General features: G+C 35.1%; 1 protein-coding gene across 1 annotated transcript in view; it reads left to right on the top strand.

The window, feature by feature from the left end:
• Positions 1-25,965, top strand: part of LOC108515206 (netrin receptor DCC) — a 222,517-nt gene that overhangs the window by 2,694 nt on the left and 193,858 nt on the right. Inside the window, exon 2 of the mRNA XM_017851901.1 lies at positions 14,231-14,425. Within this exon, the coding sequence (XP_017707390.1) occupies positions 14,231-14,425 (195 nt within the window). The remainder of the gene's footprint in view (positions 1-14,230; positions 14,426-25,965) is intronic.

Raw genomic sequence — 25,965 nt, 5'->3', positions numbered from 1 at the left:
AAAAAAAAAAAAAAAAATGAGGTTTTGTGCATTGAGGTCCAGTGTAGGGGATCAAAGAAAAACCTCCACTAATCCCATAGAAATGACTTGATGACCATAAACACAGTGATTCAAGGCAAAAAAAAAAAAAAAAAAAAAAAAAAAATTCTAAGAAGTGAGATCATATCATTTACCCAAACCTAAGGGGTTGTATCTTTTACTGGAAGGAGAGAGAATAAATGCAGCAGAGGTGCTAAGGTCTTACAAAATATCCAGAATGAAACGGACTCTCTACTTGACTTATGTGCTCTTTTTCCTGACTCTGAATGAGTCACAACTTAAGTAGAACCAAAATATAAAATCACCACTTATTGGAAGACACAAAATTTTCATTTAACTCCATGTTTTTCATATCAGTGCAGTCTAACTATAATCCAGTTTATGCATCTATTTCAATCAAGAGTCTCTATGCCATGCTCATGAGAGTTTTAATAAATGCTTTTAATTGGATTTGTTTGAACTTTTCTACATGCAGAATTCCTTCGTTTTCTTTGGGTATGGATGTAGTTATTATGAAATATAATTTAAGAATCTACAGTGTGCTGAATCATGGGGAGTACAAACATGAAAACATCAAGAACAGCTCTATTGAGACCCAGACAGATAATGGCTGCACTGATTAGAAAAGGTTTCATGAAAACACGTAGAACTTGAACTAGAAACTTCAGGGAAAGGGGGTTCTGTCAACTAGGATTGTAGGGAAGTGTGTGTAGGACAGCATAGAAGACATTTGAGATTGTTCACATATAGACATAATGAAAACTAAAAGCCATTTCAGAGCACTTAACTGTAAATGTGTGGGAAATGTGTTTCACTTGCTGTAACAAACTGTTAGTACCAAAGGCCTTCTCAATTTATTGATCCATGATCACTTTCAACTGTGACACTTCCTAAAAGTGATTTTGGTTTCCTTTCTTTCCTTCTGGTTTTCTTATTTTGATTGCACTATTTATATATTAAAAAGTGTAACCCTTGATAGAAATTAATATTTGAAGGAATGAACAAGATCAGTAGTGGTCACTAGTAGCTACAAAAGAAAATTGAGCCTACTAGTTTGCTCTGTTTTAAAAAAGATTTCCTTAAATATTCATCTCATTTTAATGTATTTGTGTAAATGTTTAAATCATAAAATAAGATACACATGATTTGCACCAAAAGTTTCTTAGGTGATGTTGGAAAGCTTTGAGTTCTAAATTTTGAGTCCTAATGCTCTGTAATCAGAAATTTCCATATAGAATTGCTTTGATCTCCCAAAAATTAAGGATAAGGAGAAAAAGCAATCATTTTAAACCACATAAAATGGGAGGCATTCTTTGCTATAGCTGAAGAGATCTGTGTTGGAAGGTAACTGCATCATTAGGCCTCTCTGGATGCATTATGTTGTATAACTTACCCCGCCCCCCCCCCCAGCTTCAGAGCCTGGTGGTGATCCCCAAGAGAATCATCTACACATTACTCCATAACTCTGAGCCCTGCGAGTCAGCTAAACAGAAACAGTGCTATTTGCAGATTGTTAAAGGAAACCCCTGCCTCCTGTGACTTCTGTAGTTCCTCTTGCCTTCTCAACTTGGCTTAAGCAGTGTGAAGATAACTGTAACTCAGAGAAATACCCCAATTCCTCATGGATTGTCCTTTTAATTAGATGTTTCGTTAAAAGTAATTATAAAACCAAACCACATTGTTCAGGTTTCCTGGAAAGCACATTGCATATTATTTGACAGCTGGGAAGTTTTAATATTTATTTTGACCTCAAAAATTCAGCTTAAAAAAAAAAAAAAAAAAAAAAAAAACCAGATCATTAGAATTCCCCAGGGTTTTCATGTAAATGTCTTGCATAAAGAAATGAGAGAATTTGTGATAGGAATTCAACAAAATATCCTTCAAGAAAACTGAGGCCCCCCCCCCCTTGGAAATATGTTTAGGCTATTTTTTTTTTTTTTTTTTTTTTTGGAGTGAACAGGTGGAAATTGCTATAAACTATAAATAATCATGTAATTTAAAATTGAATCTCTACCCTGAAGTGGAGGAGCTTAACTATCAAAAGTCAGCAGTGCAGACTTGAGAAAGTGCAATGGTGATGCAGCAAAAAAATGTGAACCTAGGAGCTGGCCCTAATTTCTTGCCCCCAGGAAATAGGTAATTAGCCTTATTAACCCAAACTGGTAATAAATGGATTCACTGCAAATTCATTTCATTTAAGAATTGGGGTAAGGAGTGTAGTCTACACCAGTGAGCAAAAGAATGTGTTCTTCTGGTGATTTCACTTCATGCTAGTATGGGATTTGGTGTGCACAGAGGAGTGAGGGTGGCATGTCATAGAATACATTTTCTTTCTTGTACTTTTGATGGGGACCATTTATGATATTCCATGTTGCTAATTGACAGATAGCTTTGGGGAATTCGATGGACCAGTGGTACAGTAGCTATTCCACTGTGAAATTTAAGACTCAGCCCCTTATTATCATTCAAGTGGATTTCATCTTACACGTAAGGAGCGTAGCAGGAAAGCAAAAACTAATTTTTAAGAGCAATATAGTATCTGTTTCGGTTCCTGGGCAAGTGGCTTTTCAGAATCTCAAAGTTCCACTGTACAAAGGATGGCACAGGTTGTTTTGACTTAGGTAAATGTTCAAAGAAGTTGCAAGTCTTGGTTATAACAAACTTTAATGTGCCCATGGAATGTCTGATCCTTCTACGGCTTGCTTGACTTTTTTCTAAGTACCATGTAAAGGATCAGGTGGGTTTTGGAGTCTTAATGACTACTTTTGGATCCAGCTCCACTTATCATATATTCTTGGGCAAATAACTTTCCTATGCCCTGGTTTCTCTCATGTGTAAAGAGGACATAACAGCAGTATCCATCACAGTGGTTTTTGTGAGAATTAACTATGATAATGGCAACACAGTGCTCAACAGTGTGTTGTTCTTTCTGATTTTTCTGGTTTTGATAAATAAGTAGATCTCAGACTTTGACTGTAGTTTGTTGTTGTTTTTGTTGTTGTTGTTGTTGTTGTATAGTTTTAGACAGAATCTGGCTCTGTCGCCTAGGCTGGAGTGCAATGGTGTGATCTCAGCTCACTGCAGCTTCCACCTTTTGGGTTCAAGTGATTCTCCTGCCTCAGTCTCCTGAGTAGCTGTGATTATAGGCATCCACTACCACACCTGGCTAATTTTTGTATTTTCAGTAGAGACAGGGTTTCACCATATTGGCCAGGCTGGTCTTGAACTCTTGACCTCAGGTCATCTGCCTGCCTTGGTGCACTCCCAAAGTGCTGAGATTACAGGCATGGCCACTGCACCTGGCCATGACTGCAGTTCTTTCTGACAGTAATATGAAATACTCAGACCATTGATCTTATGAAACTTCTTCATGATGATAAAGCCTTGCTGTCTACATTTAGGGAACAGATGTATTCATTTCTGTTACAAAAGGAGAGTGTATGTTCAGTACATCTTAAAAGCTCATCATCTAATTAAGGTATAATTTAATGGGGTATCATATAATTATAACAATAGATTGAAGAAGGCGTTTTGTGGAATTATGCAGTTTTTAAAAAATGTATTAGGAATATAAGCAATCTTTCAAAATTGTATTGTTTTACAAAAAACTAAAACAAACATTATGCTAAATGGTAAACTACTCAACACATTTGTTTTAAAATCCAAACAAGCTTAAAAACTTCCTATGATTTCTGTTATTCAAGAAGATAGAGGTTTTGGCAAGAAAAAAAAAAACTTTAAAATTCATAACATTTTATTACAAGAGGAAAGAAATCTTATAAATGGTGTTATTGCATATTTGAAAATTGCAAGAAGCCGCACTAAAAACCTATTAGAACCAATAACATAATTTAATAAGATTATATATTTCAAAACATAGCTTTCCTTTTAGTAGCAATAATTAGTTTAAACATTGAAAAGAAATGCATTTATAAAACCACCTAAAATATAATATCTAGGACTAAGTTTAACAAGATGTAAACAAATGTATATCATAAAAGATAACATTTTACTGAAAACTATAAAACAAGACATGAGTAAATAGCAAGTTACATATGTTCCTGAATGAAAAATCTGATCATTATTACATTAGTTACTTCCAAATCAATGACTAATTTTAGACAATTCTAATCAGAGTAAATTTTAAATGATTAAGGATTTTCTGGGGTGAAAAAAGAAATTTATATGGAAGAATAAATGTAAAAGAATCCCAAGAAATTTTGGAAAAGGATAATAAATACTAACATTTACTATAAAGCCTGATTTAAAATCAGTATAGTACTATCTGTCATTGGAATGCACAGATCAGTGTAACAGAACATAGAAACAGCACCTATCTAGGTATGTTTGAGGAATAAATATAAAAATAAAGCTGGCTTCTCAAGCAGCAGATTAGTTACTAAATAGTGTGAAATTATTGCCGGTACTTTTAGTAGAACAGAAAATGTTTTTCTTCTCTTACATCAAACTAGTTGACAGTGGTTGATTCTGGTGATAGAACTGAAGGCAAAGGAGGGTGAAGTCATCACATCTTATATAATTCAAAAATAGAAAGGCCACAGGTGGCTGTAAGGATTTTGTCATCACTTTTCTTCAGGTATTTTAAATATAACAAAGATGGGTTACTCAAACACAAGTCTTTTTATACAATTGGAGATTTTGAGCTGATCTTTCAGAGTATCATTTCCCTTAAGATGGATTGTATTCTTCACGTTGTGACTAGTACCAGTAATCACTTGTCATCCAAGCCAAAAGTCTCCCTATCACCCTCAACTCCATTTCATTCCCTGTCAATGTCCATTCAATCACCAAGATCTGTAATTTCTACCTTCATAAAAGATTTGGAATCCATCCTCCCTTCTCCACACCCACCACCACACTTTATGTCAGGCTCACATCATTTGTCACCTGAAAGTAGCCTCAGGTTTGCTATTTTCTGGACACCTGTTTGCTCTCCCTCCTCTCTAGACCCCATAGTGTTGTCAGAGTGATTTTTTCAGAACCAGATCTGATGATATCAATTCACTGCTCAGATTCTTCTCCATGTGGTCCTTCCCTCAGCCTCAACTGTGACATCCCATCCTGCCTGCGTACCTGCACTTCCCTCCAGGTGCACTTCCTCAGCTGCATGGTGGATCAAGCTTTTGGACTTAGTGTGCTCTTTACCCAAGTATATTTTCACATGTATTTCGCACCTGCTTGTCCTTCAAAACTCACTAGATGTTTCACTTCTAGGAAGCTTTCTCTTATCTGAGTTTCACTCAGATGTCTTTTCTCTAAACACATTTCGACATTCTTCTCAATAAACTTGAAACAAAAACCGTGCTTTGTCTTGAACTTCTGGATATTTTACACAGTGCCTGCTACATAGTACTCAATAATAAGTGAGTGGGTGAATGTAAAATATTCATAGCTGGGTATTTGTGAGAAATGTGTAAACATAGTTTGATTCTTCACTGATTTTCATCATTATATACAAACTCTAATTTCAGATAAATGAGCCAGAAATATCTGCTGCTCTCTGTTGTATTTTTTCATAAATGTAGAATGCATCCCTTTTTGCTTATGTACAGTATGAAAATGAAAGCCCTAGTTTTCTAGAAAACAGCTTGGCATAAGATTTTAAAGTTACAGTGATGTTTTTGTTTGTTTGTTCTGGGACAAACCAATAGGTCTGTAGTTTTGAGAGCATACGATTTGAATCCACTTTGAGGAAAACGAGCCTAAAGAATTCACTTAGCATACCACTTGGCAAGGACTAAGATCTCTGTCTCCCCATACAGAATAAGGTTTATGGTTTGAATGGCCATGGAGATTATTCAGTGTAAGGTAGCTGATCAAATGCATCATGGTAGAATGATACAAAGTTCTAGTGAGGTTTTGTGATAGTTGAAGCTGGTATCCTTAAACTCTAAAGTGAGAGAACAACTCCCAGATATGGAAGGGCTGGTGTCTGCAGCTGCTCTTTGAAAGCCACGTTAAGGGTATTTGCTCTAACAGGATTACTCTATTTGAAGAAGTTGGCAGTTTTTAAATAAAACCAAACTTCACTATATTTTCTCTTTATTCTGTTGGACATGCCAACTTGCTACCCTATATAAGCATCTTAACTTCCTGGTGGTTCTTGCCAAATCAAGAACTTGATAGACAGAGACCATGCTTGTCTAATTGTTGGGCCAAAAAAGGGCTGACTCGTATCTGTAATCTGGAATTGGGATTCTGCAGCTTCTCTGAGCAAGAGAAAATCAAGGAAGGGAAGAATCTTGATGGTTTCGTTAGGATAAACTTTGGGCATGTCATCAAGGGTCTCTTCCCTAAAAAATACATTACATTTTCCCCTCATTTTCCTTTTGAGTTATAATCAATGTGAGGCAAAGCCCAGTGTACAAAGGTGCAGCGAGGATGTCAATTCTGGTGAATTATTTTAGTATCTACCTTTATTATCACTAGGAGTAAGTATGTTGATATCAAGAATTGGAGGACATGGGGGAAGAAAGATTCCCCATCCTTAGGTCTGCCAGTTTAATTGGCTTAGATTTAGGAGACACATATTTTCAGAATTACAATTCATTGTTGTGGTTTTCAAGGAGTAGAGCTGTCAAAACTCCCTTTTAAGAGTGTTGGCTATGTATTCATTGACTCCTGTTAGACTTCTACATTCTTTTTCTATTGAAGCAAAAAAAAAAAAAAAAAAGTAGCTAAAAATAAAACATGAAATAAGAACATTAGGTTGACACAAAACTATTAAGATGAATAGAAAACACATATTAAAAGTAAACAAAAAGACAAAATGCAGTTAAAAATTACAAAACAGTGTTGAACTGGAAGAACTTGTGGCAGTAACAAAATCTGTAGAATAGCTAACAGTACAAACTATATGTGAAATGCTAAATGAGAAAACATTTGTTAAATCCATGAGTATGACACATGCATAATAGGTCTCCATAAAGTTTAGTCATTATTAGGAACAAAAACAAAATCTATATGGTTTAAAATTTTCAATGATACAAATCAATAATTAAACATTAGTATGAATAACTGATTTTTTCATTCATGGAGGGGAAAATGTTAATGTTCATTATTAAAATTAGTAATGAGAGATTAGGGGAGGGCTTGACTATAAAGGGGCAGCCTAAGGAAATTTTGGCGGTGATGAAATTTTTCTGTATTTTAACAGGAATGGTGGATACCAAAATTTTACTCATTTATCAAAACCCATAGAGCCATGTACCACTAAGTAAATGTTGCTGCATATCAATTTTTAAAATAAATTAAAAATGTATATTTCCAGCCTGGGCAACACAGGGCAACCCTATTTCTACAAAAGTTTTCTTTTAAAAATTAGCCAAGTGTAGTGGTGCTTACCTGTGGTCCCAGCTACTCAAGAGACTGAGGTTGAAATATCACTTGAGTCCTAGAGGTTAGTGCTGCAGTGAGTCAGAATTGCACCACTGCACTCTAGCCTGGGTGATAGAGTGAGAACCTGTCTCAAAAAAAAAAAAAAAAAAAAAAGGAGAATATTGTCAAAATATTAGAAATAGGATGGTAAAAGAATATAAACTAGAGTTAAATGGTGAATAGAAGTGGTTGTCTACTATGATAAATAAAAAAATAACCTTTAAAATTTATAGAGGTGAGTGGCCTAAGGGAAGTGATATCCTTTGGTGAGAACATGCCCTGTCTATAGAAATGAACACATTTGTAAGTATCAGAGCTGCCTGGAAAGGCAGAGTATGGGTATATCAATTGCCTTATGTAGTTTGCTGTAAAGAAATATAGGCTATTAAGGACTGAAACAAAACTCTAACAAAATGATCCATAAAATGCAGCACACTAAATGGAGAACAAATATGTGAATATTTGTGAAAAGTTCCAACTGCCTGACACAACTTGGCAGTGCCATCTATAGCAGACAGTATGTGGTGGCAACTGCTTGCATTTCCAAGATCTGGCACAGACAAATCTTGCTGTCCACTAGGAGGAAAACAAAGTATCCAGTGTAGGGTAGATGACTGGAGTGAGGTGAATGAAGGGAAAATCACAGGTGAAGAAGGTAGAGAGATAAGCGGAGAGAGAGAGATCATTTATGGCCTTTTAGGCCATTGTAAAGAACATGGCCTACAATGTGGTTTGGGAACACCTTGGGGGGTTTTGAGCAGAGCAATAACATGATCTTAATTGTAGTTTTGTATATACATGGTCACACTATATCTCTATTCATACACATTTATTTTAAATACCAGCTATATGCTGATGGCTTCCACATCTGTGTATATCTAGCTGTGACCTTTCACCAAAATCCCAGACTTACGTACCCAACTACTTCCTTGAGATAGCCACAGGTTTGGCTAATAGGCATCTCACACTGAACATGACCCAAGGAGATCTCACCTGTTTTTCCTCATTGCGGTTCATCAACCAACAGTTACGAAGTCAAAGACCTATGGGTTATAATTAAATCTCCCTTTTCCCGCACCACTCACATCTACTCTATAGCTCTGTTAACTATACTTTACACATGTCCTAAATCTATCCACTTTATATCATCTTCACAACAGCCACCTAGACAAGTGCCAAAGCAATTTTACGGTCTCCATGTTTCATTCTATGCCTGCACTCCAAACTTATTTTCACCCAGAAAAATAGAGTGATCTTTCAGTAATATCAATGAGACCACACTTCACACCTTCCATCCCTGCCAGTCAAGACCATTTAAGATCTTCTCCTTCTACTTAGAATAAAACCTAACTTTCTTACTTATCTTGACTTGCCTTGCCTACAGTAACCTGGTCTGTAAGTGACTCACTCTCTTTTTTCTCTTTTTATAATTGTTTACAATTATGGACAAATAGGCCTAACCTAAAATTTACCATCCTAACAATCTTTAAGTATACAGTTCAGTGGCATTAAGCACGTTCATGTTGTCATGCAGCCATCACCACCACCCATCTCCAGAACTCTTTTCATCTTGCAGAAGTGAAGGGCTGTACCCATTAAAAAATAACTGCCAACCTCCCCAACCCCCAGCCTCTGGCAACCACCATTCTCTTTTCTGCATGAATTTAACTTCTCTGGGTACCTCATAAAAGGAGGTTTATGCAGTTTTTGTAATTTTGTGATTGGCCTATTTCATTTACCATATCATTGCCAAGGCTCATGCATCTTGTAGCGTGTCTCAAAATTCAATTCTTTCCTTTTAGAGGCCAAATAGTATTCCATTATGTGTATATACCACATTTTAAAGATGCATTTATATATTGGTGGAAACTTTGGTTAGTTCCACCTTTATGCTATTGTAAATGATGCTGCTATCAACATGGATGTACAAATATTTGTTTGAGTCCCTGCTTTCAACTCCTTTTGCATTTATACTTAAATGAGGAATTGCAGGATCGTATGTTAATTCTATTTTAAATTTCTTGAGGAACTCTTATACGGTTTCTTTATAGCAGCTATACTATTGTACATTCCTACTGGCTGACTCTCTTTTTATCTTTTTCATCCTCTCTCTTATCCTTGATGTTCCAGATGTGATGATCTTCCTTGATTTCTCTGAATATCAAACTCATCCCTGCAGTAGAGCATTTGCAATAGTTGTTTCCTCTCCCTGCAGAGCTCACTACTCTGATGTTTGCTTGACAGGCGCTTTCGGATCATCCACCTTAGACTCAAATGGGGAGAATTTCCTGGATGGGTCAGTGATTGTCCCACCAGCATAGCACTTATCAAGATCTCACGATTGTCTTGTTCGTTTATTAGGACTTATTTTTTGTCTTTCCTCTCCCAACACTATATTTTTAGTACCTAGAACTACGACTAGTATATAGGAGATACATAGTAGTTGTTGAAATGTCACAGGGATTAATATAATACATGACCTAGTGTGCCACATGTGAACATTACACATTAGTGGAAACCTGTGTAACATGTCTATATTAATGTTACAAAGAATAACATGTCTACATATCTGTTACAAAGAATAACATGTCTATATATGTTACATATGTTACAAAGAGTAACATGACTACATACATGTTAGAGAAAATAGCATGTTCTTTAGAACCAGAGTATACCAAGAGAGAATCCATAATTCAATAATATAATCAAGAGTGGCAATTGACCTAGTTTTCTTTATCATTGAGACTCTAGTAAAAATTTGGGGCCTTGTACTAGTCTGTTTTCATGCTGCTGTTAAAGACATACCCGAGACAGGGCAATTTACAGAAGCAAGAGGTTTAATGGATTCAGTTCCATGTAGCTGGGGAGGTCTCACAATCATGGCAGAAGGTGAAAGGCACATCTCACATGGTGGCAGACAAGAAAAGAGAACTTGTGCAGGGAAACTCCCCTTTATAAAACCATCAGATCTCAAGAGACTTATTCATTGTCATGACAATAGCATGGGAAAGACCCACCCCTGTGATTCAATTACCTCCCTATGTGTACCTCCCACAATACATAGAAATTGTGAGAGCTACAATTCAAGATGAGATTTGGGTGGGAACAATTCAAGATGAGATTTGGGTGGGAACACAACCAAACCATATCAGGCTTCATTAATTTAAACATTTCAGGCAAAATGTGCTCTTCGGTTTCAAATTAACTCAATAGGTACTCTACTACTCCTCTGTGCTTCATATGTGCAAGCAGTGTCTTAGAGATACTTGTAAAATGTTTCATGTACTTCTGAGCAGCAAATTTCAGTTGCAGACTCCAAATAAATAATAGGCGTATTATATATCTTCCACAGCAAATTTTCTAAATTGATATTTTATAGTTCATTCTAATAGTAACCACTTTCCTAATCCATACGGTCATCTATGTTAGGGAAAACTCACTCAGGTAGCATAAAAGGAAAATTGTTATTTCTGTCTTTATATTAAGTGAGTGGGCATAAATTGGCTATCATAGATTATGAACAATCTCCTGGCATAGTTATCATGATGATGAGGCCATATATTATGAATGGCTTGGGTCTAATACTACCTCGATAGGAACTGTCTTTTTGGTCCTGTGAGTTTAATTTGGTGATAAAGGGTCATTAAGGCTGGGCATGTAGACTCACATCTATAATTCCAACACTTTAGGAGGCCAAGGCAGGTGGATTGCTTGAGTCCAGGAGTTCAAGACCAGCCTGGACAACATGGCAAAACTCCATCTCTACAAAAATATAAAAATAAAATAAATAGATAAATAAAATAAATAGATAGATAAATAAATTAGCTGGGCGTGGTGGCGCCTGTATGTAGTCCCAACTACTAGGGAGGTTGTGGTGGGAGGTTGACTTGAGTCAGAGGGTTAGAGGCTGCAGTGAGCTGTAATATCACCACTGCAATCCAGCCTGGGAGACAGAAGAAAATCCTGTCTCTGTCTCTCTCACACACAAACCTAATTAGTATTTAGATGAAGAGGCAACATATCTTCTTATGTACTAACTTTTTTTCTAATATTAAAAATTATTTTGAGGCTTGCCTCTAGGACTGAAACGTTTTCATACAGTGAAGGATAAAAGGGAGTCTTACATTCTAAAACTCCTCTTTTCAAGAGCCAGTTGGTGTATACATTACAATGATATTTTAAAGCTCCGATGAATAAAATTCTGTAGTTACTAACTTAACCAATTTGCAAGAGAACTATTCATTGGTTTTCAGAAATATGGATAGTTACTGCTCTGAAAACGTTTTAACAGTTTAAACAGTTTTTCGTTTTATTCTAAAAGACGTTAAATATTGTCATTCAAATCATTATGATTTCATATTGCTTTTAAAAAGTCATAAATGCAGAAGATCTAGTTTATTTTCTTAGTGTACGATTAGGCAGATTATCTTGTTGTTTTAAAAGTCAGTGCAAAAACTTCAAATGTGCTAAACAGAACTGAGTAAGAGTCCATTACATTTCAAGGGCACTGGTGAGACTGTGGCAATAGGGTTGAAAAGTGTTAATCCATCCTTTTCATCTCTTTTTATTACTTTTACTTAAAGCTTATATTAGGATATACTTCACAAACAACGTGTTTCTGCTGTTAAGGCTTATATCCACATTTTGAGACATAATTTTTTATGAGGTCTTTGCATATTATATCATGGGCTTTTTTAGGGCAAACAAATAATAGCTTTCCCTTTTTGCTCACAAAGGGCCATCTTTGGGGAAAAAGCATCTTTAGAAAATTCTGTTGATGTGGCAACTTTAGAATCATTTGAAAAGCTTTAGAATCTTTTGAAAATGGTACCTATTTTGAAAACTTTAATAAGAACATGCTTCCATCTATCACGTAAGCTAGAAGTGGGAATGCTGCATATGAATAAAAGTGTTAGGGACTGTGCCAGTTTGGGGTACTACATTGAGGAAAAAATGTAATATTACCTCTAGTCATCAGATTTCCTTGCGTAATTTGGCATATGTTACCTTCAGAGATTTTCTAAATCACTGGACACAGACATTTCTGGAACATAAATAATGAACAGAATCACTTGAATAAAATTCAAATCACTAATGTTTTTGAGTACTTACTAATTGCCAAGAAGTGTGTTAAGCACTTATTGAAGTTTGGATGGGCATATTCTTTCTTACGTATCTTTGCATAATACTTCCCTGATTTTCAAAGAATAGTCTACATGTGCTAGTATTTAGCCAATCAAAATATTTATCATAATCTATTGTAACTGCCTTTTACTTGCCTATTTCTCATTAGACTATAAACTCCAATAGTGCAGGTTTTATGTCTGCCGTATTTGTTCTTCCTATATCCTGAGCATTATAGGTACCAAGGCTCAAATCTCAAACATAATAGGTGTTGTATAAATATTTGTTAATTGTCTGGGTGTGATGGCTCAAGCCTGTAATCCCAGCACTTTGGGAGGCTGAGGCGGGTGGATCATGAGGTCAGAAGTTCAAGATAATCCTGCCCAAGATGATGAAACCCCATCTCTACTAAAAATACAAAAATTAGCCAGGTGTGGTGGCAGGCACCTGTAATCTCAGCTACACAGGAGGCTGAGGCAGATGATTGCTTGAACCTGGGAGGCAGAGGTTGCAGTGAGCCGAGATCGTGTCACTGCTCTCCAACCTGGGTGACAGAGTGAGTCTCTGTCTCAATAAATAAATAAATGTAAATTGAATAACAATCGGTGTCCAGAAAAAAAATATTTTTTTAGGACTAGGAAATAGGGAAGAATGACAACATAAAAATCAGAACAATTTATTATTAAAACTTACTAATTTTCAACACACAATTCCTTTAAAAGAAAATATATATGAGGGTGACATGCACATTCTCTTTTTAATATCTGGCAATATTTGAGAATTTATTTGCTACTCATAATGAATATGTTTGTATGAATTATCTCATTAAATCTTCTCAACACCATACCTTCATTCTACAGGTTAGGGAACTGAGGCTTAAAGAGGATAAATAATATCTCAAAATCTCACAGACAGTGAGCAGAGAGTACAAGTTTGAATTCTGCTCTTTCTTACTTCCAGAGCTCAGGCTTTGAGTCAATCAATATTTGGAATGCCAACTTAGAAGGGAAACTCAGAGAAGTGAAATAATTTCATGAGGACACAGAGCTGGTAAATGACAGAATGTGGCATTAAACCAAATTTGCACAGGTCTAGAGGTTGTGAGACTTTAATCCAGGCCACTGTCTTCTTTCTTTTAATAATCAATGCATTTTTCACTGATTTAATAAACTATGAATCAAGTACCATCCTAATCATGCTGGACAGATCATGGCCCTTAACTGTTTCTCCTGACAATTACATAAGAAATACTGGTTAATTTGTTTTTGTTTTTAGTTGAATCAAGTAAATAATTATTGGATGAGACAGCATTGACGTTTTATTCTCCATTTTATTTTTCTTACATCTGCCTTGGTTTTCACCCTTCATTAGTGATACCTAAGAAGAAACACGTAAAAAAAATTAAAAAAAAAAAAAAAGCCCAAATAAGACACTATTTGAATAAAGATGCATTGATACTACCTACCATGCCCATGGAAAGAATTTGATATTCTTGTGTGCTTAAGAAATTTTGTGACAGTGAAATCCAACGTAGAAAATGTATCACATGCTGCAATAAAGAGTGACTTGGGCAATAGGTGATGCATTATTCGTCTTGCTTAAATGATGTTCTGCCATGCTACATTTTCTGTTATGAGGCATGCTGATGATGCCTCTTTTTGAATGCTAGAATCTCAAGTTCCTGATCAACCAAGCTCTCTCCATGTGAGGCCCCAGACCAACTGCATCATCATGAGTTGGACTCCTCCCTTGAACCCAAACATCGTGGTGCGAGGTTATATTATCGGTTACGGCGTCGGGAGCCCTTACGCTGAGACAGTACGTGTGGACAGCAAGCAGCGATATTATTCCATTGAGAGGTTAGGTGAGTATCTGCTATTTGTTTTTTCTATTAAGGGGAATTATGTCATTATGACTGCAAAAGAAGACGAAAGAAGGAATTTTCAGTCATGGCAATACATCAGAATGATCAAATTCCGTCCTGCATGTTTCCCTGCCTCTACCGATCTAGGTTCTCTTATTGTGCTCAACTCAACCTCATTTTTTACGGAATACAATACTTCAGTTGTGGTATTCTGAATTCATTGAAAACTTGTTCATTCAGAGCGGTCTAATGTGTGCAAAAGTGTTCATATTCATTTTAGATCTGATTTTCCATAGTGCTGTAGGAGGTTATATTATTAACACAGAGAAATAAAGTAAACATAATGTATCAGGATGCCAGTAAGTTAAACAATTTTCATAACGCAAAATGTAAGTTGATTCTACCTGTTGATTTAATATCATATTATATTGACCCCACTGGAAATGCAGCTTGACTGGGCAGGCAAGGTGTAGGGGGTGGGGGGATTTGCAATGTCTCTCACAAACAGAACATTTGTGATGAGAAGCCTGATTTGAATTTGAATAACTAAAATGCAGTAGCAAGAAAAGATTTTCTCAGTAAAGGAGGAAAATTGAACTGACCCATTCTCTCTATAATTGCTTCAAACACTAATAAGAGAAACACCTACTGAAAATCTCCATAATTTTATTTAGCTTGGCATTTAGAAATAATATTCTTTCCATCAGTTCCTGAGTTTGAATGTAAAGGCAATCACAAAACTCATATTTATGGCTGTCAAACCTATGTCAGGGGACTCCCACTTATCCATTATTCAGCATCCGCCATCTTTGACAGTTCATCTTGATGCCACTCACCAGACAGAAGGGGGGAGGTCGGGAGGGAAGTCAGGACTCAGAGGAAGTCAGGAGTGAAACTGCATTGTTGACCCTATCCTTTAGATAATGATTCTCTTTGTTAACAAAAAAACATTCCAAAGGTCTCCAAATTTAGTCAAGTTTAGGTGTTTGGGAGATTAACATTGGCAAATCTCCCCAAATGCTTAACAAGAAAAACAGAAAAAGTCTCTGGAAAATCTATTCTAAAGAGCTAGGAAAATTGTTAAAGGTAAAATGGGATATGAACCTGTCTCAGTAATAATTATGAATTTGCATTCTACAACTTACCTGGAAACAGTAATTACACATACACACAGATAGGTATGTAAGTTCTACCAGTTGACACTCTTTTAACATAGTCCCATGTCTTAATATGAAATACAATAATTAGCATGTTGTTCATTAAATATCCTCACGGTTATGCAAATGAAATGCCATTTTTCCAACATGTGTTTTCACTATTTAGCCAAAGTGTGTGTGAGAGACATACCTTAAGCTCTAATCTTTATAAAGATAAGGATTTATTCAAGTCCACGTTCACACTGCAAATACATCACCAATTATTTTGTTTATTCTAGTGAGCATTAAAATTGATACATCAGTTTCTGTGGTAACTTTTTGAGAAGGTATTTTGAAAGGCAAAGTTGTCTAGTCATTACATATACATAATAAAGAAAAGGAAATTTTATGTCTTAAGGACTGTATGACAGTTATACAACTAAAAGTGAATTAAAGTAAGTTTAATTCAGTTAAGCATAGGGTCAGTCATAACTTCAAGTATCATGGTTGTATATTAAACTATAAAAATCTGTTTGTTTTATAATTGACCAGTAAACCCCTTCATCTATTTTATGAGAAAGCAAGACTTCTAAACAGCATTTTATTTGCAGTTTAGACACCAGACACTGTGATCAGCTTCAGGCTGGAAATACAAGAACATCTTGAGTAATATCTAATATTACCTAATTAAAAGCAAACAAACAACTTGCCTACTATAGGCATAGAGCTTCATTAATCAGTGTTTATACTATTAAATATTTATAATTAATCTACTGACATTTTACTCCTTTTAGTTAAAGAGCCCTAGTGCCAGACTTCATATATGATATAGACACACAAGATCTGAATTTAATACTTCTTAGCAAAATTAATTTGAAGCCAAACCACTTTTTAAAAAACTATCTACCTACCAATTGATCTATTTATCTATCAAGTTATCTGTCTTTACATCTTTATTCAGGTATTATTTATATACAGTACACTGTATATGGTAAAAGTTACTTTTGGCATTTTAAAAGAGCATTATTGAGGTATAATATTTGTTTATTTTTATAATCTTTTCTCTAATTTATCTCAGTAATACTTTATAGTTTCAAGTGTAAAGGTCTTCAATTTTTACGTTAAACTTATTCCTAAATATATATGTATATGTAGGAATATACGTATATTAGAAATACCCCCCAAAAACATACACATATATATATATTTGGAAATATATATTTAAATATATGTGCATATATTTTGGACTATTTAAATTATACACATATATTTGAATATTCCTAAATATATGTACATATGTACATTATATATACATATATATTTGGATTATTTTAAATAGAACTGTTAAAATTTATTTTAAATAAATTTTTACTATAGTAGATTTATAGATGATTATATAATGTATATATAGATGTATTGTTGTATTTATAAATGTATAGAATACAAGAGATTTTTTTAATACTAACCTTGTATCCTAATATCTGTTAAATTTACCTATATATTCCATTAGTTTTTTAGATTATCCAAAATTTTCCATTTAGTCAAACATATCTATGCAAACAGAAAGTTTTATATTTAGTTTCTTATCTCTGTCTCTTTTATGTCTTTCTGTTGCCTTACTTCAGTGGTTAGGATCTGTAGTAAAATAGTGAATAAAAGTGCTGAAAGCAGGTATCTTTCCCTTGTGTCTGATCTTAGAATAAAAAAATTTAGTCTTTACCATGAAATAGGTTATTACCTCTGGGCTCTGTATCTAAGTCTTTTGTGAGACTGAGGAAATGTTATACTCTTTCTAGTTTTCTAGAAATTCTGGTCATGAATATTTGTTGAATTTTATTAGACAAATTTCTATCTTTTAATTTCTTTTCTTTTTTAAAATACAGTGAGTTGCATTGATTTATTTTGAAGGGTAACCAACCTTGAATTTCATGTATAAATCCTGTGTGGCTATCATGTATTATCCTTTTCTTATGTTGTTTGATTTATTAATGCTTATTAAGGATTTTTTTTGTGTGTGCCTATATTCAGTAGGTTATATTTGTCTACAATTTTCTTTTCCTATAGTGTCTATATCCTGTTTCTCTTTTACTCCAGTTAGATTGGCTCATAAAATGAGCTGGATTATATTTACTCCCATCCTATTACAGAAAATTTGTGTAAAATGAATTTTATTTATTTCTTATTTTATAGATTTTACTAATGAAATCATCTGGACCTGAGATTTTTTTTATAGGAAGGCTTTGATAATAGATTTAATTTTTTAAACAGATATACGCCTGATTTGCATGCTTTCTTGTATTGATTTTGGTAAGTTAAATTTTTAATAAAATCCATCCATTTCATTTTGTCCCTTGTTGACACAGAGTTATTCATAATGTTCTCTTTATCTGTTATCTATGGTTATTAATTGCTTTTTCATTTCTGATATTGGTCTTTTCTGGTTCCTCTCTTTTTTTTGTGATATCTAGATAGGGGTTTACTAATTTTGTTGATCTTTTCAAAAAAGAGCCTTTGACATTACTGACTTTTCTATTATCTATCTCTGTTTTATTTCTTTCATTTCTGTTGTTATCTTGACTACTTCCCTCCTGATACTTATTTTAGATCTGGTCTTCTATTTCTAATTTATTGACATATGAACCTTATAATGTATGCATCCATTGTTGTTCCTCTAGGTATCATTTTACATGCATTCCACAAATTTTCATATGTTGTATTTTTATTACCATTTAGTTCAAAACATTTCCTAATTTTCCTGTGATTTATTATATTCTCTAAGTTATTTAGTAAGGTGGTACTTAATTTTCAAATGTTGGGATTTTCCTAGTTATTTATTATTATTGGTTTTCTTTTCTTTCTTTCTTTCTTTTTTTTTTTTTTGTTTTGTTTTGTTTTGTTTTTTGAGCCAGAATCTCACTCTGTTGGCCAGGCTGGAGTGCAGTGGAATGATCTTGGCTCATTGCTCCCTCTGCCTCTCAGGTTCAAGCAATTCTCCTGCCTCAGTTTCCCAAGTAGCTGGGATTACAAGTGTGTGCCATCGTGCCTAGCTAACTTTTGTATTTTTAGTAGAGACGGGATTTCACACTTGTGTCCAGGCTGGTCTTGAATTCCTGATCTCATGATCCATCTGCCTCGGCCTCCCAAAGTGCTGGGATTGTAGGTGTGAGCCACCACACCCATCTTAAATTTGAGTTATTAGTAGCACTTAGCAATATGTCTGATATTGCATATTGCAGTAAGGTCATATTGCATATTGCAGTGAGGTTGCAGTGAGCCAAGATCACCCCTTTGCACTCCAGCCTGGGTGACAGAGCAAGACTCTGTGTCAGAAAAAAAAAGAAAGAAAAGAAATATGTCTTATAAGGGCTCAGCTGACTTTTTCTATAATGGACCAGAGACTAAACACTTTAGGCTTCACGGCCATGTAATAGTCTCTGTCAGCACTCCTCAACTCAGCTATTATAGCATGAAAGCAGCCAAAGACAATACATACTTAAATAGACATAGCTGTGTCCTAATAAAACTTTATTTGTGGACCCAGGAACCTATAATTTTATATAATTTATGTATATATTATAAACTTTTATATGTTATAAAATTCTGTCTTTTTTAATTTTAGCAACTATTTAAATATATAAAAAACATTCTTAACTCATGGGCTATACAAAAATAGTGGCCGCTCAACTATAATTTACTGATTCTTGCTCTTAGTGATTGCTCTAGAAGATACCATCTATGTATTTAATCTTTCCCACTTTATTTAGGCTAATATCATAGCATATCATATAAAATATAGAAACCTGCAACTGCACAGGTCTCTTTATGATATGGGCTATTCCTTGTGTTGTAATGGTCATATGTATTACATGTGCATGCATTGAAAATCCCACTGGATAGTCTTATATATTTATTGTGTTATGCAGTCACGGATTTTTTTAAGACTTAAGGGGAAACTATGATGTTTTCTATTTAGCCAGATATATAACATTTCTTATGCTTTTCATTTGTATCTGAAGATGAAGTTCTTATCCAGTATTATCTCCCTTTAGACAGAAAATCTTCCTTTACCATTTCTTTGTAGTTCAGTCAGGTGGCAACAACTTTTCTTTGTTTCGCTTTATCTAAAAATGTCTTCATTCTACTTTTTTTTTCCTGAAGAATATTTTCACTGGATATAGAATTCCACATTGACAGACTTTTTTTTTTCTCCAGTTATTTAAAGGTGTTGTTTCTCTGTATACTCAACTCTATGGTTTCTGATGAAAAAACATTAGCATTTCAGAACATTGCAACTTAATGTATTTATACATATGGTTGAATTTTATTTTTGTTTTCCGTTTATCAGATTGCTTTTTTGTGTCCCTGTTTTCCCTTTCTTGACTTCTTTTGGATTATTTGAATTTTTTTTGTTTTAAGTTTTATTATTATTATTATTATTATTTTTTTCCTGAGATGAGATCTTGTTCTGTTGGCCAGGTTGGAATACTGTGGAGCTCTCATGGTTCACTGCAACCTTGACCTTCCAGGCTCAAGTAATCCTCCCACCTCAGCCTCCTGAGTAGCTGGGAAAACAGGCTTGTGTCAACATAACATTCAAAATGTTGTTTCCCTGTAGTAATATAAACTTTTTTATTTTTTTTGCTGGGTGCTTTTAAGACTTCTTTGAAATAATTGATTTCCAGCAGCTAGATTATCTCATATAGAGGCATAGTCATTTTTTACTGTATCTTGCCTGTGTGTTTCATGCTTATTAAATCTATAAATTTATGTTTTCACCAATTTTGGTCATTTTGTCTTCAAATATTTTTCCCCACTTTTCACCACATTCCTTCTGACACTGTAATCATATCTATTTTAGACATTTGAATTTTATCTTACACATTCTCAGAACTGTGACGTTTTCTTTTTTTTTTTTTTTTCACCTTTTTACTCTTTTCTTGATATTGAATGCTTTATCTATTATCATGCTTACTGATAAACTCCTTCATTACCTCCATTTCATTGTTAGGGTTATATGATAAAGGTCATTATATTTTAAAACATTGTCCTCTTTTAATTTTAAAATCTCCATTTTCTACATTTTCTACTACTCTGCTGAGATTTTCTATATTCCTTGCAAGTATAAATTACCTCTGAGAATGTACTTATAAAAGTTACTTTAGTATGTTTCTCTGATAATTTTAACATCTGTGCCATTTGGGTTGGGCATCTATTTGCTTTTTCACTTGAGAATGGACTACATTTACCAGTTTTTTTGGTATGTTGTATAATTTTAGACTATACGTCGGGCATTGTCAATGTTAAGTTGTAGAATCTGGATTTTATTACAGTCCTTGAAAATTTTTTGATATATTGGTTTTAGAAGGCAATCAACAGTTAGATTCAGATTGTAAGATCGATTTTGCTTTCTCTAGGCAGCAATTAAAATCTTGGTTAAGTTTCCTAAGCCTTTGCTCTGCTGTTAGTGATTAGACGGAGAGTTATGCAAGTTTTTACTCAGAATCAGGACATCTCTGTCTCCAGAACTCTTTTCTGTATACTTTTTGTAAACTGTTTCCCTCATTCCCTGCAATGTCTTTCAGTGATTCTTCTGGCAGAAAGTGGGGAGGGTTTCTACTGGAGTGCCAGCTGACGGTAATGGGGTGCTTTCCATGCTGCAAAGTTTTCTTGGAGTGAAACAAAACGAATTCCAATGTTAGTAGCTTCACCAAGATCTTAATTCCAAATCCGCCTAGTTTTGTAAAATACTCAGGCCTCATATTGTTGGGATACTGGTTTTGGCGGGGATTGTTTTGTATCTTGTTTAGAACTTGAGGCTGTTATCAGTGGGATGGATAAGCTAAAAGGAGCTTACACAATCAGAGAATAATTGGAACCTCGCAGTCCCATTTTAAATATTTTTGGACAGCTGTTATTGTGAACGTTCTTGATAAAAAATAAGATGACTTCCTGGGCAGTGTATTTAACATCTGAATTACATTTGGCACTATAGCACTTATTTACTAACAACATGTATTAGAGGAACTGAAAATGACTCTGAAATATATAATTTAGTTGCTATATTAGTCTGTTTTCAAGCTGCTAATGAAGACATACTTGAGAATGTGCAATTTACAAAAGAAAGAGGTTTAATTGGACTTACAGTTCCATGTGGCTGGGGAAGCATCCCAATTATGGTGGAAGGCAAGGAGGAGCAAGTCACATCTTACATAGAGGGCAATAGGCAAAAAGAGAGCTTATGCAGAGAAACTCCCCTTTATAAACCATGAGATCTCATGAGACTCATTTACTATCACAAGAACAGTGCAGGAAAAATCTGTTCCCATAATTCAACCACCTCCCACTGGATTCCTCCTACAACATGTGGGAACTGTGGGAGTTACAATTCAAGATGATATTTGGGTGGGGAAACAGCTAAACCATATCATTCTGCTCTTGGTCCCTCCTAAATCATATATCCTCACATTTCAAAACTAAGCATGCCTTCCCAACAGTCCCCCAAAGTCTTATTTCAGCATTGACTCAAAAGTCCACAGACCAATGTCTCATCTGACACAAGGCAAGTCCCTTTCACCTATGAGTCTGTAAAATCAAAACCAAGTTAATTATTTCCTAGATACAATGCAGAGACAGACATCAGGTAAATACAGCCATTCCAAATGGGAGAAATTGGCCAAAACAAAGGGGCTATAGGCCCCATGCAAGTCCAAAGTCCAGAGGGACAGTCAAATCTTAAAGCTCCAAAATGATCTCTTTTGACTCCATGGTCTCACATCCAGGTCACACTGATGCAAGAGGTGGGCTCCCATTATCTTGGGCAGCTTCACTCCTGCAGTTTTGCAGGGTACAGCCTCCCTCCTGGCTGCTTTTATGGGCTTGCATTGAGTGTCTGTGGCTTTTCTGAACACATGGTACAAGCTGTCAGTGAATCTACCATTCTGGGATCTGGAGGACAGTGGCCCTCTTCTGATAGCTCCACTAGGCAGTGCCCCATTAAGTACTCTGTATGGTGGCTCCAGCCCCATGTTTTCCTTCCATACTGCTCTAGCAGAGGTTCTCCATCAGAGCCCCTCCCCTGCAAGAAACTTCTGCCTGGACATCCAGACATTTTCATACATCCTCTGAAATCTAGGTGGAGGTTCCCAAACCCCAATTCTTGACTTCTGTTCACTGGCAGGCTCAACACCACATGGAAGCTACCAAGGCTGGAGGCTCACACCCTCTGAAGCCATGGCCCAATCTCTACATTAGCACATTTTAGCCATGGCTGGAGCAGCTGGAACACAGGGCACCAAGTCCCTAGGCTGCACACAACACAGGGACCCTGGGCCCAGCCCACAGAACCACTTTTTCCTCTTAGGCATCCAGGCCTGTGATGGGAGGGGCTGCACTGAAGACTTCTGACATGCCCTGGAGACATTTTCTCCATTGTCTTGGTGATTAACATTTGGCTCCTGGTTAATTATGCAACTTTCTGCAGCTGGTTTGAATTTCTCCTCAGAAAGTGGGATTTTCTTTGCTATCACATTATCTGGCTGCAAATTTTGCAAACTTTTATGCTCTGGTTCCCTTATAAAACTGAATGTGTTTAATAGCATGCAAGTCACCTCTTGAATGCTTTGCTCCTGAGAAATTTATTCCACTATATACCCCAGATCATATCCCTCAAGTTCAAAGTTCCACAAATTTCTAGGGCAGGGGCAGAATGCCACCAGTCTCTTTGCCAAAACATAACAAGAGTCACCTTTGCTCCATTTCCCAACAAGCTCCTAAGTTCCATCTGAGACCAACTCAGCCTGGACTTTATTGTTCATATCGCTATCAGCCTTTTGGGCAAAGCCATTCAACAAGTCTCTAAGAAGTTCCAAACGTTTCCACTTCTTCTGAGCCCTCCACACTGTTCCAACCTCTGTGTGTTACCCAGTTCCAAAGTCACTTCCACATTTTCAGGTATCTTTTCAGCAACCCACAACTCCTGGTACCAATTTGCTATATTAGTCTGTTTTCACACTGCTTATAAGATATACCCAAGACTGGGCAATTTACAAAAGAAAGGGTATAATTGGATTTACAGTTCCGTGTGGCTGGGGAAACCTCACAATCATAGCTGAAGGCAAGGAAGAGCAAATCACAACTTACATGGCTGACAGCAGGCCAAAAGAGAGCTGGTGCATAGAAACTCCCTTTTTCAAAACCATCAAATCTCATGACACTCATTCACTATCATGAGAACACTGCAGGAAAGACCTGCCCCCATAATTCAATCACTACCCACCAGGTTCCTCCCACGACATGTGGGAATTGTGGGAGTTACAAGTCAAGGTGAGATTTGGGTGGGGACACAGCCAAACCATATCTGTTGCAAAAATAAAATGCTAGAGAAATCTTCTCACTAAAGTTGAACTTCTGACTAGTAATTTTAAAAAAAACTGAATTTGGCTTAGGCATTTAAATAATGATTTTATAAAGTATAGTGTTCAACTTCTTAAACAATGGAAAAGATAAAAAGTAACATCAAATACATTTACAATTCATGAGAATCAGAGAACAAACCTGATTATGTACAAATATACAGATATGGCCATGTTTTTCCAACTGATATTAAACAAACATGGCAAACATTCCTGTGAGGATTTATGTTCTTCCAATTCTAATTAGCGCATGTAAAACTATCACATCTTAATGAAAATGAATAGAACTCGTTCACCACCATTGATGTGGATTAACAAAGATGTACAGGGAACTAAGTTCTTAGAATTTAGCATTGCCCTAGAAAGGAAGACTATACAATTAAAACTTCTAGGGTTTTATATCTATTACTCTTGAAATGTTTTAATCATTAGAGTACATAAAGATACTTAGGTTATATCCATGAATAGTCATTATAATTTCCTTTTATTCTTATCCTTTCAATGATGCTTATTAGAGGACATTGTCTTAGTAGACTAGCAATTTAAAAACATAGGCTAAGCATACAAAAAAGTAAATAAATATGGAATTAAATGGAACTCTTAATCTGAGTGTAGATCCATATTTTTCTCCTTTCTGTAATGTTTAATACTAGAAAAGTGATTTGAACTCTGGCTTTATAATAGCTCAGTAAAAATAGGAAACAAAAGATGCTTTTAGTCCCTATATCATGGTATCAGAGGGTTAACAGATTTTGAAAAAAGTCACTAGAAGTTGGAAAGTTGGTAATTTAAGAGCTATAAATGTCAAACTTTATATTGTGATCATTGCAATAATAAGAAAATTGGCTAATTAAAATATTAAACTTTTTTGAATGAACTCATTATCCAGTTCTAAATAGTACCAAAATTCTTTTGTAACACTGATTGGAAAAAATTAATTTATACTGTTTAGTAAAAAATATGTATATAAGAAAATGAGCTTTCTATTTGTGATTAAATTTGTTGATAGTCCAGTGTTTTCAAATGAAGGTTTGAGTTCTGTCTCTAACAATGGATTATTGACCGTATGTGTCACAGTAGCCTTTTCATTCCCACATTGCAGGATTCTCTGTGCCTCAATTTTCCCATCTGTTCAACATGATAGTTATACATCTTACAAGTTTTTATATAGAGTCCACTTACACAATAAAGATAAAGACGTTTGTAGTTTATTCCAAAAGTTTAAAAAGTTAAGCACATGTAAATAAGGCATTATTCTTCTTAGTCTGTACATTAGTAGTTCAGCAATATGAATAATGTAGTTCCGTGGGCTTTTATTTGTGTTTTTTATAAACATTAAAGCTTTTAGTATTCTAGTTTATCTTCTTCACCTAAAAGTGGACAGTATCAAATACATTTTAAAAAATAGTTCAGCAGTCAAATTTTAAGACTCATATAACTAATCAAATGCATACAATTATTTAAAACATATTAATTTACTGAAATTAATTAGTATGAATTTAAAAATCTAAACAACACAGTGATATTCAGCTTGATGTGAAAGGCAAAAGCAGAAATTCCTAATTTTAACTATAATGTAATTCTGATTAGAAAATCTTGACTGACAGAATTAGATTCATTCAACGTGAGTACTACTTGCCCAGAGAGGAGTGAGAGGGGATAAGAAAAGGTCACTCCATGAGATCATTACTCAGAATATATCAGGAAGACTGGATTTTATCTTTTATGATTTTTTCTGAATCTAGTGTCTTCTAAACCTATAACTATTTTCAAGAAGTCTTTAAGGACAGCCACAGGGTGATTCATTAACAATGCATACTATTCTATTTGTAACTGTTTTCTCGATTTCTACACTGAGGTTCTGAGGTCCAAAGCACAGGCATTGTTTTATACCTGGTGAATTTTCTAAGGCTATTTGAAAAACTCGGTTACAAAAGATACTAGTATTGTACACTAGCATTGAACAGGAGAAGAAAAGATGTTCTAATTGAGT

The sequence above is a fragment of the Rhinopithecus bieti genome, unplaced genomic scaffold, assembly GCF_001698545.2.
Source record: "Rhinopithecus bieti isolate Rb0 unplaced genomic scaffold, ASM169854v2 scaffold_33647, whole genome shotgun sequence".
NCBI classification, from domain to species: domain Eukaryota; kingdom Metazoa; phylum Chordata; class Mammalia; order Primates; family Cercopithecidae; genus Rhinopithecus; species Rhinopithecus bieti.
The sequence above is the reverse complement of the archived record's forward strand: the minus strand, read 5'-3'. Positions and strand labels throughout refer to the sequence as shown.